This window comes from Pseudophryne corroboree, chromosome 6, assembly GCF_028390025.1.
Source record: "Pseudophryne corroboree isolate aPseCor3 chromosome 6, aPseCor3.hap2, whole genome shotgun sequence".
Taxonomy (NCBI): domain Eukaryota; kingdom Metazoa; phylum Chordata; class Amphibia; order Anura; family Myobatrachidae; genus Pseudophryne; species Pseudophryne corroboree.
The window spans coordinates 708,011,992-708,028,166 of NC_086449.1; the positions used below are offsets into that span (position 1 = coordinate 708,011,992).

At 44.1% G+C, this 16,175-nt stretch overlaps 1 protein-coding gene across 6 annotated transcripts in view; it reads left to right on the forward strand.

Annotated features, from left to right (window-relative positions):
- Window positions 1–16,175, forward strand: part of GRIA1 (glutamate ionotropic receptor AMPA type subunit 1) — a 468,887-nt gene that overhangs the window by 22,239 nt on the left and 430,473 nt on the right. For all 6 annotated transcript variants that reach the window (XM_063928348.1, XM_063928349.1, XM_063928344.1 and 3 more), the window contains exon 2: window positions 8,089–8,226. In XM_063928348.1, coding sequence (XP_063784418.1) covers window positions 8,089–8,226 — 138 coding nt within the window. The remainder of the gene's footprint in view (window positions 1–8,088; window positions 8,227–16,175) is intronic.

Consider the following 16,175-nt stretch of genomic DNA (forward strand, 5'->3'; position numbering starts at 1 on the left):
GGTCACTGGTCAGCAAATCTCTGCACTGTACTCCTCCTATATAATATTATACTGGTGGTCCCCAGTCCCCACAATAAAGCAGCACACTGAGCACAGATATGGAGTATTTTTCAGGCAGACAACGTATACTGGTGGTCACTGTCAGCAAAACTCTGCACTGTACTCCTGCTATATAATACAGCTGCTCCCCAGTCCCCACAATTAAGCAGTGTGAGCACAGATATATGCAGCACACTGAGCACAGATATGGAGTGTTTTTCAGGCAGACAACGTATTACTGGTGGTCACTGTCAGCAAAACTCTGCACTGTACTCCTCCTATATACAGCTGCTCCCCAGTCCCCACAATTAAGTAATAAGCAAGCACAAAATATTTGCAATGCATCAACATAAACGGAGAGGACGCCAGCCACGTCCTCTCCCTAACATTTCCAATGCACGAGTGAAAATGGCGGTGACGCGCGGCTGCTTATATAGAATCCGTATCTCGCGAGAATCCGACAGCGGGATGATGACGTTCGGGCGCGCTCGGGTTAACCGAGCCATACGCGAGAATCCGAGTATGGCTAGGACCCGTGTAAAAAGGGTGAAGTTCGGGGGGGTTCGGTTTCCGAGAAACCGAACCCGCTCATCACTAATATATATATATATATATATATACAGGGTGATTCAAAAGTCGCAGTACACCCTTTTGTTTCAAAAACTGTGCAGTCAATGGGAAAACTGAAAACTCCAGGAAGGTATGGGTGAGGTGGGCTATATTTTAGGGTATGTACCGAACATGGGCGCCATCTTGATTCTAAGTCAGACTTCCCATTTTCTGCACAGCTTTTGAAACAAAAGGGTGCAATGCGACTTTTGAATCATTATATACTGTGTGTGTGTATATATATATATATATATATATATATATATAAAAGACAAAAAATGAGAATAGGCGCCTCCTAGTGCATTATCTCACATATATTGTGACCTCCACCTTTAGTAACACCCCAGTGAATTCAAGGTGTACCTTGGATGGTGGAATTCCAACCACCTAATTGAATCGCATAATACCACGTATTTCAATGTGTAATAGGGATACTTTTCATCACAATAATCCTGGTGGTACTTCTCCCCGGTTTATACCTTGTGGAGTTCACCAGCACCATGAAGGCAGTGCCACACCAAGTAGTTCTATACACAATATTGCTTTGGGGGGAGATGGGATCTTCTAATACACTAGTCACATTCTTTATAACATCCACCTGAATTAGAGAGTCATTGGAAGATCAGTGACTGTTACGGTTCTGTGCAGCCTCCACTTGTTTATTAGAGAAAGATCTGAAATGATTTGGACAATAGTATCTTGGGAGAGCGCAGTGCTAAGAAAAGTGCAGCCTGGATTCTGAGGTCTGAGCGCCAGGGACTCTGTATATATTTCATGGTTAGAGAAAGATCTGAACCCAATACTCCCTTCCTTTTCGCTACTCGTGAAAAACAGCTATCATCTATCTATCTATCTATCTATCTATCTATCTATCTATCTATCTATCTATCTATCCCATCACAATAAACCCTTACATCCTATATACTGTAAATAATATTATTAAATACAACCATTAACGGTTTGTAACTGTCAGTTAGTTCCATCCTTAAAAAGACATTGCGGGTCAGGTTGGTGAATAGCACAATATTTTAAGGATGTATGACTCTCAGCAAGGCCTGATATCATCTTTGGAACCATTTTATCTTTAAGTGTTATCTCTCCTACAGTATTTCTCATTTGACCCTTTTAAATAGTATTATCACAGTATTTATCTAAGAACAATTTCTCTAAGTGGCTTTTGCCTATATTCATTCTGCCTAGAACTATCGACCCACTGTCACTGAACTTTACCGACATGACAACGCCCCATTACAGACTCACTACGTCACGTCGGTGGTCATTGTAGATGCAGCTAAAAAATGTACATACTGTATCGCTCATACTTGCAGGTGTTTGGTTCTGGAGCATGCCCAGTGTAAAAAGAAGCAACATTCGCTCAGCAAACCTCTGTATCAGGCTCACACTGTTCAACACCTTTGATTCATATCATAATAGAATTTTATCTAATATATTATTTTTAATATATCGTATGTCACATACTGCCCAAACCATGTGGGATCAACCATACTGTCCCTTCTTTTACAATGCAGTGGGTGACACAACACAACAGTAGCACTTCCCCCATATCACACATTTAAGATGAGGTCTGTCTGCATACTTTGTTACTCTCCCTGTATGTCCAGGAGACTCCCAAATCTTTGTTGGCCAACCTGGATGCTTGGAAAAGTGTACAAGTCTCCCTAGGGGCTCCCATAGTCGCCCACGTCTCAAGCGATGAGGCCAGTCTGAGCATCTTGATGACGCAAATTCACTCTGAATTGCGCTGATGTAGCCGCACCTCACCCTTTACAGTGCCACCGATCTTGTCATTGTATGGCAGAGAACAAGGCCACAATGTCGCAACCACTGCACCATGCCATTACCCACTTGGCTGCATAACACTCCCACCACACTACGCTACCTACCGGGGGCATCTGAAAAGTCAGCAAGTAGCATGTCTGTCTGTTCTGCTGTCCAGAGTCGAACATCTTTTTGTCCCTGCAGCTGGCATCATTTTCTTGTTCTATTTATTGCCAGTCACCAAACATGTACAATATAAAGCCGCTTTGTCCAGTTTATATATATATATATATATATATATATATATATATATATATATACTATCTTCACATCTATTATCATCATTAAACTGAGAGCACTAGCAACGGGCTACAAGTTATTCAGCCCATCATTTTCTTACAATTTTAAGTGCTTTTTATTGTTAGAGAAAGCAGGTTCCATTAAGCTTGAAAGATGCATCTTAAGATGATAGAAGTCTGGGACAAATGGTTATATAGTATATACATATATATATATATATATATATAAAACAGAGAAATATGTAGAGTCATTTAGCTAATGAACTGGTTTCATGTTGCCATACATTCTGTGGCTGTCAGTGCAATGATCCGCCATCCGCCGCAGCCATGTGGGAGCTCTGGGAGCAGATGCAGAAGTGTCTCGGCAGTCATCACTCTGTGTGACATACACTGTGATGAGCAGGAAGGACCATCATAAATACTACAGAAAAAAAACTTTATAGTAGTTCGACAGGGAAAAGAAAATAATTCATTTTAATAATGTTCCGTAAAGGGATTTTAAATTTGTTTGCATACCCCCCACCTTTTCCAAGATTGTCAGGCTTAATACAGCTTCTCTCTAAAAACATATAATAAATATAAATAGATGAGCCTGGGTGGTAATTATCACAAACCCATTGTGCCACTAATTGATCGTTTGTTTCCTCTTTGCGATCCATGGCCCTTGGGGGGGGACTGAAGCTCACTCCTCAAAAAGCAATGTATTTAGGGGCTGATGCAACATGATAATGATGTGACAAGTGTGCCAATTCAAATTTCCAACCACTTCTGTGTGTGTCCAGCGGCTCGCGCCTAATGAGTAGATGCGGGGAGTTACAATGTATAGTTTCAGTGTCTATGTCGACATTCAATAGATCGACCCCATATGGCTGATATGGATTAGGTCAACAGGTACTCAAGGTTGATATTGTCAATAGGTCAAACAGGACAAAAGGTGTAGGGAAAGCCACACAGGATCTTGTATATAGAAGGTGACATCCAAGAGGAACCTCTTAATTAGGGGTCTATTCATAAAGCAGATAAAAGCTGTGTTTTGTGTTAAACAGGGCTTTACTCTGCTTACCGCAATTCACAGACTGGGTTACCATGGAGAAGTCCATGACTTCTCCAGCGGCATCCCTGCTCCGTGCCGGAATTGCATCACCATACTTTAGCATGGTAAGTGCAATTTATGAAGGTTTTCGCTACTCCATGGAGTTCAGGTTAGCCATCTCAGGATGGCGTAACCTGAACTGCGGTGCGGTAACTGCAGGGAAGCTCAATGCTTCCCTGCTCTGTCCGCACCCAGCGCAAGGTCCATCACCCCAACCTTCCAGCAGCAACTGCAGCCTGCCAGTAGGTCAAAAGGCAGGAGGTCAAAAGGTAGGCCGAAGTTTCTGTGGGGCCTGCTTTGGGAGTTGTTATGTGGCCCCCCGCCCCACATGACAGGCACCCCACCAGACTCATTACACTGCATTGTCCCCATTTATTCTGTTATTCCATCTCTATAGTACAGCAACACTGCCATCCATTGATGTTGCCATGGCTACACGGTACGTTTTACCTCTTGTGCTGCCCATGTCTCACCACTTCTACAAAATTTTACAGGGACACTTTTAGTTCCCAATCCACCTCTGGTATCAGACAAAACTGCAGCAAAAGACACAAGGGCGGCCGCAAGTGTGCACAATTAGACCCTATAAGGGTCCCACCCCCCTCAACAGACCCACCCCCTCATCAGACCACACCCTCATTAGGGCTGTTTTCATAAATTTTCCATCCCAATCCGCCCCTGGTCGCTATGCACCTGCCAGATAACCATTTGTTATGGTGCACCATACTGTGAATGTCAGTGGTACTCCATTGAGCCATAATACTTATAGTAATAAACAAGCAGGAGAAAAAGGAAGAGACTCTCGTAATTTGTTACTTTTTTCACAGAGTGTCCCAAATAGTATGATATGTGCAGTAGAATTTAAGTTAGAGGTTATGTTTCATTGAGGACACAATTGCAATGATCTAGTGTTAATTCATACCTCTACCTGTATAACCACAAATACTATTTGTACCAATTCGCCGACCAACAAATTATTTTATCCGGCCTTCCCTGCATAAATTACAGCACTAGTTACCAGCCTGTCAAAATGACGGAACAACATAACAGTAATGTCAGCACTGGCGGCTCTGCGCGATCGAATAGAGCCACACTTGAATTGTTCTATCAGGCGCCATCTAGTGGCTGCCGGTGCACAAAATACTTGAATTCCCCCCATAAAGCAGTGTTAGCCTCTTATATAGGATGGTTGTGCTTGCCTTTAATTATACTTATAATATATATTCACAGTGCATGTTTTTACTTATGATATACAATAATATGCAAGGACCTTTTATTTTGCTTTAAAAGTATATTTAATAAAAATTATGTTTTAGACAGTTGCCTGCATTTGAGCACATATCACTGTTGAATAGAGTGTCCCTACCATCATCTCTCCTGTATGTAATCCAAATAGATTAGGTGCAAATATAGGATTAAATCATAGTTCATAGGCACATTAGACTTTGCAAAGAAATTCAATCTTAGCAGATATATGTTGCCCAAGATAAGAATTAAGTATAAACTGATCCTGTTACATAATTTGCACCATATCAAAAATATGAAAACAATAGTGTTATGTATCTGGCTGCATCAGTCTATAATATGTTAAATGCAGTCACTGTTGTTGTTATTATTATTATTATTATTATTATGTAAGTACCCTTGATAGATACACAATAGCAACTATAGATAGTCAATAGTAAGTAATAGATAGCATCTCTATAGATGCAGAGGTACATAGAACCGTATAAACACAGAGCCAGTGTCTCAAATGTATATCACTTCCGCTGTTCACCTGTCTTGCTAAAGGTATAGGATGGAGACGAGAGGGTGAGACACTGGCACCAGGCTTAAAGATAGAGAAAGTGGGAGGTATTAAGCACTAGGGAGTGGTAATCATCACCCTGATGGAATAGCAGCGCAGGGTGAGCGTATCACCAGACAGATGGTCAAAAGGTCAACAGGTGAAAGGTAGACTGTGCTCAAGGTCGACAGGCACAAAATGTCGACATGATCAAAGAGTCGACAAGACTATGGTCAACACACAAATGGCCAACACAAGTATTTGGGGGAGGGGTTGTGTTTTTCCCCCTTCTGATTGCTTTACTATCCACGTGGACTACGATTGGGAATAGCAATCTGTGGCAAGCGCAGCAGTAGCACAGTAAGCCACCTTTACCGAAGCATGGAGAGCGAAGCAAGCCTGTATGGTACATGAAGCAAGCCTGTATGGTACATGAAGCAAGCCTGTATGGTACATGAAGCAAGCCTGTATGGTACATGAAGCAAGCCTGTATGGTAAATGAAGCAAGCCTGTATGGTACATGAAGCAAGCCTGTATGGTACATGAAGCAAGCCTGTATGGTACATGAAGCAAGCTTGTATGGTACATGAAGCAAGCCTGTATGGTACATGAAGCAAGCCTGTATGGTACATGAAGCAAGCTTGTATGGTACATGAAGCAAGCCTGTATGGTACATGAAGCAAGCCTGTATGGTACATGAAGCAAGCCTGTATGGTACATGAAACAAGCCTGTATGGTACATGAAGCAAGCCTGTATGGTACATGAAGCAAGCCTGTATGGTACACATTTCTACCGATTTTGCTTAGATACTGTATGGTTAAGCATACTAAATGTCACCTAAGAACCTAAAAAACTTTTGTCGACATTTTTTGTGTTGACTATTTTCATGTCGACCTTTTGACCCTATCGACCTTACCAGGTCTACCTTTTTACCTGTCGACCTTTTAACCATATGGGGTAGACCTAATAACTGTCTGTCTAGACAGTGCAGACCTTCTATACCACACCCAAAACACGATGGGGCATTCTGATGGAGGATGTGTCCACGCAAATGTGAGCGCAATCACACATGGAAAGAGACACATTTATGCCTATGAGAGCCAGTCAGGGCACTGGGCAGCTGCATATACCAGATAATGATGATGATGATGATGGTGGTCATCACTAACAAATTCGCTAGTGAATAGCTATTCGTGAACAATCCATTGATACTGTTTGGTGCTATCTTCTATGATCAAGTATGTTTTTGAGAGAGTGTTTAAGCAGGGGTTTTTGGCGTATTCGAGATGGGGATGTGTTTCTACAGTATTAGAGAGGTTTTAGCAGTTTAAACAATCCCTAATTACAAATGAATGTAATGCACCTAAAGGAAATGGTTTAAAACATGGGAGTCTATGGGGGTAATTCCAAGTTGATCGCAGCAGGACATTTTTTAGCAGTTGGGCAAAACCATGTGCAGTGCAGGGGAGGCAGATTTAACATGTGCAGAGAGAGTTAGATTTGGGTGTGGTGTGTTCAATCTGCAATCTAATTTGCAGTGTAAAAATAAAGCAGCCAGTATTTACCCTGCACAGAAACAATATAACCCACCCAAATCTAACTCTTTTTGCAAATGTTATATCTGCCTCCCCTGCAGTGCACATGGTTTTGCCCAATTGCTAACAAAATTTCCTGCTGCGATCAGCTTGGAATTACCCCCTATGTACTGAGCCTTGGAGAGAGAGAAAGTAAATGGATATAAAAATCAGCTCCTGTCTTCCATGTTACAGGCTGTGTTTGAAAAATAGCAGTTAGGAACCGGTTGGCTGGTACTTTGGGGTCTATGTACTAAGCCTTGGAGAAAGGGAAAGTGGACAGAGATACATGTACCAACCAATCAACTTCTAACTGCCATGTTTCAAACCCAGCCCGTAACATGGCAATTAGGAGCTGATTGGTTGGTACTTTATCTCCATCCACTTTATTTCTCTCCAATTCTTAGTACATAGACTCCTTTATCTCGGTCCACTTTATCTCTCTTCAAGACTTAGGGGGACATTTACTAAGCAGTGATAAGAGTGGAGAAGTGAGCCAGTGGAGAAGCTGCCCATGGCAACCAATCAGCACTGAAGTAACATCTATAATTTGCATACTATAAAATGATACAGAGCTGCTGATTGGTTGATGGGGCAACTTCTCCACTGGCTCACTTCTCCCCTCTTATCACTGCTTAGTAAATGCCCCACTAGGTACTGTACATAGACCTCCTGTGTCAAAGTGGGTCATAAATGTCTGTGATATGTACCTAGTATTGAGCATTCACTTTCTTACACGCAGTTTACCACCAGCCCTACAGTATAAAAGTGAGGGTATACCCGACTAGGGCAGGAGAAATGCATTGCACATACGTAACTGTATTGCAGGACAAGATACACAGTTATAAATAGAACATGCATAAAATAGCTACTTTGGTATGGTCTAATATCATTATTTTTCTCCACAGGGGGCCTCTTCCCAAACCAGCAATCACAGGAACATGCCGCCTTTCGCTTTGCGCTATCTCAATTGGTGGAGCCCCCGAAACTGCTGCCCCAAATTGATATTGTGAACATCAGCGACAGCTTTGAAATGACCTACACATGTAAGTGTTGCGATAAAAGTAATATAAGTCTATTTACATCTTATACTGTTCAGTTCCATTTTTTTCCGCAGGCCACGTATTGGCAGCTCTTGTAAAGTAGAGGTACAAATCCTTTTAGCTGTTTGCTGTAGCAGAACACAAAATGCTTATCTTAATTAAAAAGTATTTACTAAAAGTCTCTTGGCTGAAAAGATAATGGAAAAGAAGCAGAAAAGTGCACTGTGGTTATCCACAGGAAAGGCTAATTAATGTTAAAGGTTGAAAAAAATACCATGGAATTAATGTTAGATTTTTTTTTCCCCTTTTAAAATTGTCTCTCATGCATTTGAATTTGAATTTTCACTGTTACACTGTTGCCCATCAACTTGTGTAATTAAATTAAATCTTTTATCTTACAAATAAATAAATAAATGGAGTTTAGCGTGGAATATCTTGCAAGACCGGGATCGGGTCTTACCCAGACACTAATGAATGTTTCTATATCTTATGTGGTCGTCAGTGCATTGATCTGCTATCTTCTGCACTGTTAGCTTCAATGTAATATGGGCAAAAAGTGAATTGTATTTGGTGAATATGAGGCTAGAAATCGGTAGTAGTTACATACAGTACAGTACAGTACATGGTTTGCTTTGTACCTGATGTACTGTATATACAGTAAGGCTGTCTCTCCCCTACCTTTGCTGTCAATTGTCGTCCCAGGAGATCAAACTGTATCTAACTTGCATTGCTCTGGGAGAGTGCAAGATCTAGCTTAAGCAATTGGCTTGCAGTCTTCTAGTTAACAGGACTGGTGGACTAACACACAAATGTATGAGCAGCAGTGTAAAAAGAATGCGGATTGACTAGTCTATGCCTTTCTGTATTAGCTTATTTTCCCTCTGCAAGTCCGAATGACTAGGCACTAAAGTCCCATACACACTAGATGAGAAAATAAAAGATATCGCTCATAAGGGCCATTCTGAGCGAGATCTTTTACAATCTCGTCTAGTGTGTACACATAATGTTGTGAACGATGCACACTCCCGTGCATCATTAACGACCCTCTCCCTTACCTGATCATGTACAGACAAGGGAGGTCCTTGTTAACGACAGCCATGCTGTACCTGTAGCATGGGCGTCATTCCCCTGCTGCCCCCCCCCCCCTCCGCGCCATCGCTCCCTTCCCCGCTGACATCGTCAAGTGTGTATGCCCACTGGGTCCCCGACGCTGCCAATATCAGCATCAACGTGGGCTCGTCTAGTGTGTATGGGCCTTAAGCATTGTATGATTTGAATTTTGCTCATTGGGAGGGAACATTGGGGGTAATTCAGAGTTGATAGTAGATGTGCTAAATTTAGCACATCTACGATCACTTTCACAAACATGCGGGGGGACGCCCAGCACAGGGCTAGTCTGGCCCACATGTCTGGCTCTGCCCCGCCGCACAGGTACAAAAGCATTGCACGGCGGTGATGCTTTTGTACCTGATTAGTAGCTGCCTACCAGCGCAGCTCCTGCGCGCTGGCAGGGAGCTTCTCAGAACATCCTGGGTCGCAGCGGCTGCGTGTGACGTCATGCAGCCACCGCGTCTTGCCCACCCAACGGTCCAGACACACCTCCATTGTCCGGACCGTGCCCCGCCAACAGCATTCATAGCCATTGGCACGCCCCCTCCCACCCCGCGACCGCCTCTGCCTGTCAATCAGGCAGAGGCGCTCACAGCCCAGAGATGCTCATAGCATCTCACAGGGCTCCCGGGGTGCGCACGCGCAGTGCGGCCGCTGCGCGTGCGCACTCCACAAAAAGATTCAGACTGTGAATGCTGCCGCTGCACCAATCCGGTCTGAATTAGCCCCATTGTTAAACTTTATTTCTTAACACAGTTCCTACAGAGTGTCAATGTAAGATTGAATTGTTCAATTTGACTTTAATGTTCATACTTGAAATTTGACATTTTTTATTTTTTATTTTTTTGCCTGTTTGCATTACAGTCATCAAATATTTATTCTTAAGAACATATCGCTTAGGGCTATCATTTCTCCACATAGCTGCTTTATTAAAGTTTGTAGTTGTTTTGTTATACTGTTCCAAAAAAATGACACAAGAAAGGCTCAATATGATACTTATAATATTACCCAGTAACAACATATTATAGTATAACAGTCATTTTGCTACAGTGGTTCAGAAAATGAAAGCAGTATTCTGACTGGATGACATGTATTTTCTACATCTTTACATACTGTATGTAACATAGTAACATAGGGGGTCATTGCAGTTCTTCGCAGCGCAGTGATCAGGTCAGAACTGACCGGTGCTGCAGAGTGCCGGCGCATGGCTGACAGCCAATGTCTGTTGTTCGCTAGCAATCGCCTCTGCCTGATTGACAGGCAGAGGCGGTCGCTGGGTAGGAGGGGGCGGCACGGCAGTGTTTAGCAGCCGTTTTGGGGGCACAATCCTGCCAATGCAGGCGTGGCCAGACCATGCGGGGGCGGGCTGCAGCAGCTGCGTGACATCACACGCAGCCGCTGCGACCCTGGCAGCGACGAGTAGCTCCTGGCCAGCCGCAGGAGCTGCGCTGGCGGGGAGTTACTCTTCAAGTACAAAAGCATCACTGCTGTGCGATGCTTTTATACTTGTGCGGGGGGGGGCTGACATGTGGGGCGGGCTAGCCCTGTGCTGGGCGTCCTCCTGCATGTCAGTGTAAGTGATCGTTTAGCACAGCTACAATCTGGTCGGAATGACCCCCATAGTTTCTGAGGTTGAAAAAAGACAATTTGTTCATCGAGTTCAATCTATTTGTGGTCTCCAATGCTGTATTATTTTGGAGACCACAAATAGGTGTGTGTTTTCCTCATTATTTTTATAACAATACTGCGTGACTACACACTATAACCCTGTATATTCTTATCCATTAGGAATTTATCTAGCCCTTTCTTAAAAGTGTTGACCGAGTCTGCCCTTACTACTCTCTCAGGCAGGAAATTCCAAACACGTATTGTCCTTACTGGGAAAACCTTTTCGTCTCTGTGTGCAAAATCTCCTCTCCTCTAACCTAAGCGGATGTCCTTGTGTCCTCTGTGTTGATCTTACCAAAAACAGATCCCCCGCAAGCTCTGTGTATTGGCCCCTTATATATTTGTAAATGTTGATCATGTCCCCTCTTATTCTCCTCTTTTCCGGTGTAAACATGCCTAGCCTTGAAAGCCTTTCCTTGTATTCCAGCATCTCCATCCCATTAATTAGTTTGGTCAGCCGCCTCTGAACCTTTTCTAGTTTCAAGATATCCTTTTTGCAGTATGGCGCACAAATTTGTGCACAGTTTTCAAGATGTGGCCTCAGTAGTGATTTATATAATGGGAGTATAACACAATCATCCCTAGCATCAATCCCCCGCTTTATGCATGCTAATACCTTGTTAGCCTTCTTTGCTGCAATCCTACTTTGGGTACTGCTGCTTAGTTTGCTATCTATGTGAACACCTAAGTCTTTTTCCAGTACAGAATCCCCTAATTTTACCCCCTTTAGTATGTAGGTGTTATTTTTGTTTCGTGCTACCAAATTGCATTACCTTACACTTGTCTGTATTGAAGCTCATTCTCCATTTTGCTGCCCATGCTACCAGTTTAACTAAGTCATTCTGAAGAAACTCAGCATCCCCCTCCATATTTATAACCTTACACAATTTGATATAGTCTGCAAAAATTGACACCATGCTCTCTAGATCTACTGCTACATCGTTAATGGAAATGTTGAACAATAGTGGTCCAAGTATAGACCCTTGTGATACACCACTTAGTACTTCAGTCCAATTTGAAAAAGTTCTATTTACCACAATGCGCTGCTCCCTATTATCTAACCAATTTCTGACCCAAGTGCTTATTGTGCTCCCTAGTCCTAGTTCTTGTAACTTATAGATAAGTCTCATGTGTGGTACTGTGTCGAAAGCTTTAGCAAAGTCTAAAAAGATTACATCCACCACCTTACCCTGATCAAGGTTTGCACTGTTTCGTAAAAGCCTAGTAAGTTTCTTTGACATGATCTATCCTTCACAAATCCATGTTATTTCCTATTAATAACCTTATTGGCTTCAATTAACTTCTATATACTCTCCCTTAGAATAACTTCCAGTACTTTCCCCACTATAAATGTAAGACTAACTGGTCTATAATTACCCGGTTCAGCTTTACTTCCTTTTTTGAATATCGGCCCTACTTATATATGTTTACAGTATGTACTAAGTATCAGCTATTTGGCAGCAATCCATGGTTCATGTTCACATTTACTACCCAGACGAGAGACTGCTTGTATGTAACTGTGGAAACACCAGCAGCATATGCTGTTTTGGGAGGTTAGGAAAACGTTATAGGTGTGACAATCCACAGAATACTTTGTCAGTGCTGGCAAAATTGTACATGCTATTGGCAGCAGAGTTGGATTAAGATTTTGGGATCTTTGGGAAATGAAAGTAAAAGATTAAAGTGTTGCCATGCATGAAAGAGCGCTTTAAAATAAGGTGGTAAATATTAAGAGACAGTAGGAGGATTTCCAACATAAAAAGAATATTTATTTAACATGTACACACAGACAATACAAATACAGAGAGCATCCTATTGACCATCATACAACACAGAGAACATCCTAGCTGCCTCCCTGCATTACTCCCTGGATATCCACCTTTCGGAGATTGGACGACCTGAACCAAGTTCCCCCTATTCACCGCGACTCCAGAGACCCTAATTGGAGGTATACCAATTGAACTGTGGACACTGCTCAACTGTTCACTTTACCAAGGAACTGCAATACTGCGGATTGCTGAGCCGCTTAAATTACCCTTGGATACATCTGTGGTAACTATTAATGTCGACCTTCAACTACTAACTGGGTCTATGGACTTTTGAAGGGGACTATATTATAGGAACAGGTCCTATTATCTCCACTATTGCTTGATCCATGCATATGGGAGTTTTTACTTTAAAATCCTTCCAATAGGTTTTTTTTAACATTTTATTCATCATTTATTGTTATTCCATATGGATGTTATATTGATTTTTATTATGAATTAAATATCAATTTGACCTACCTATCTCATCTATGACCAATTAGCGCTATTCTATTTGTTTGCCAAGGGTTTGTGTGAGTGTGGGCTGTGTGTAGGGGCAGTGTCATCTGTGAGGGGTGCTGAGAGGGGGTGGAGCAGGTACTACTTACCCGGGCCTGGCCTTGCTAGAGGGGCTCATCAAGGGCCTAGCGGGGGCTTGGGTCCATTGCCCCGACAGTATACTTACCTTCCTCTGGAAAGTGGTCCCCCCCTACTCGGCCGAGGCCATCTTTCCAATGATAACTTCGGGAAGATGGTGCCGCACATTGAAAGTAAGGAGTCTTTGTTCTCTAGAACACATGCACCCTCTTCCCACATATCACTGGGAAGATAGCACTAGCAGAAGAGGAGGAATCTGCTTCCTGGAGAAAGGTAAGAAGCTGCCGAACGATCCGCCCCACTACAACCCTCCACCCCACCTGACTCTGAACGGCACCCCACCTGTGAAGCGCAAAGCAGCCCCACAATTACTTTTTAAGTGATATATGTTTTAAGGGGACATAGACACACCCCTATAGGCCATACCCCCTATGTAGTACCCGGGCCTGGAGCTGCTCTCTACACTGAGCTTATACTAATGACTTATTTAAAACAATATGCTTATACTAGCGAGTTATATATATGAAACCATGTTTATACTAATGGCTTTCAGTATATAGAACACTGAGATTATACTAGTCACTAGTGACTTACAATATATGCAATATTGAGCTTATTCTAGTCACTTACATACAACATCGGGCTTATTCTAATAACCTTTATACCAGTGACGTGCGGTGAGGTAAATGCCTGGGGAGGCACTGGCTAAACTCGCTAACTGCACAGCGGGAACTCCTCAGCTACTAGTCACACTCCCCATACCAGCACAGCTAGTCCTACAGCATACCTACGGACTGTCCCTATTTTGGCGGGACAGTCCCGTTTTTTACGGTCTGTCCCGCTGTCCCACCCGCGGGTTGCAGTGTCCTGTGGTGGGGAGGGGGGGGCAGTTGGGAGATCCCCCTGTCACCCGTTGCTCTGAGCAGAGCAGTGGTGAATAGATGCTGTGTGCATATGCACAGCGTCAGTAGCGGCTCTTGCCACGGGCAAGCAGGCTCTTTGCCTGACCGCTGGTCACATAACTACCCCCCTCTCAGTGCCGTCCCTAGACATTTTAGTGCTGTGTGCAAGAAACGGCATCGGCGCCCCCCCCCCCCCCCTTAACGCAAACCGGCGGTAGTGCGCGCCGTAGGCGCTCGTAAAAAATATAGGGGCATGGCTTCACGGGAAAGGGGTGTGACCACAAAATAATACCAATTCATATAATGGTGCACAGTAGTCTCCATTATTCAAATTACGTCACACAGTAGCGCCACTACACCAGGTAGAGACCCTTTTACACCTTATGGCAGACAGCGTCCCCTTTTTACACGTTACGGCAGACAGCGTCTCCTTTTTTACACATTACGGCAGAGAGTGTCTCCTTTTTTACACATTACGGCAGAGAGCGTCCCCTTTTTTACACATTACGGCAGACAGCGTCTCCTTTTTTACACATTACGGCATACAGCGTCCCCTTTTTTACACATTACGGCAGACAGCGTCCCCTTTTTACACATTACGGCAGACAGCTTCCCCCTTTTACACCTTATGGCAGACAGCGTCCCCTTTTTACACGTTACGGCAGAGAGTGTCTCCTTTTTTACACATTACGGCAAAGAGTGTCTCCTTTTTTACACATTACGGCAGAGAGTGTCTCCTTTTTTACACATTACGGCAGAGAGCGTCCCCTTTTTTACACATTACGGCAGACAGCTTCCCCTTTTTACACATTACGGCAGACAGCGTCCCCTTTTTACACGTTACGGCAGACAGCATCTCCTTATTTACACATTACGGCAGAGAGTGTCTCCTTTTTTACACATTACGGCAGAGAGCGTCCCCTTTTTTACACATTACGGCAGACAGCGTCTCCTTTTTTACACATTACGGCGAACAGCGTCCCCTTTTTTACACATTACGGTAGACAGCGTCCCCTTTTTACACATTACGGCAGACAGCTTCCCCTTTCTACACATTACGGCAGACAGCGTCCCCTTTTTACACGTTACGGCAGACAGCGTCTCCTTTTTTATACATTACGGCAGAGAGCGTCCCCCTTTTACACATTACAGCAGACAGCGTCTACCTTTTACACGTTACGGCAGACAGCGTCCCCTTTTACACATTATAGCACACAGAGTTCCCCTTTAACACAGTACGGCAGGCAGATTCCCCCTTACACACACCCCCCTCCTACCCTTAGGGTGTAGTGTAGTGTAGTGTATTGTAGTGTACTATGGTGTAGTGTACTGTAGTGAAGTGTAGTGTAATATAGTGTAGTGTAGTATAGTGTAGTCACTCACGTGCTGTTGCGGGCGGGGGGCGGGCGGCGGCGGCTTCACCGGGACACGGGCGGGTGGCGGCTTCAGCAGCAGGAGTCTTGTGGGCGGCAGCGGCTTCCGAATTGCAGGGGAGGGGGGCCGGGCTGCCGCTGGCCATTGAGAAGCCTGCCTGTCACACAGATGCCGCAGCAGCTTGAAAACTTCCTCTGAACTTGAAGCCGCCCGCCCGCCTGTGGCGGGCGGCTTCAGCTGGACACAGGCGGGCGGGCGGTGGCTTCGAGTTCAGAAGAAGTTGCGGAACACAGGTGGGCGGGTGGTGCCAGCTTCAGTGGGACACGGTTGTGTCCAGGCGGGCGTGCGGTAGCTTCAGAGGGACACGGGCGGGTGGCGCCGCCGTCAGCGAGACACAGGTGGCGCCGCCTTCAGCAGTCTGGGCTCGGAGCTAGCAGGTGTGATGCCCGATGGTGCGCCCTCAGTGCATTTGTGCTGTGGGCAAGGCATCATCGGC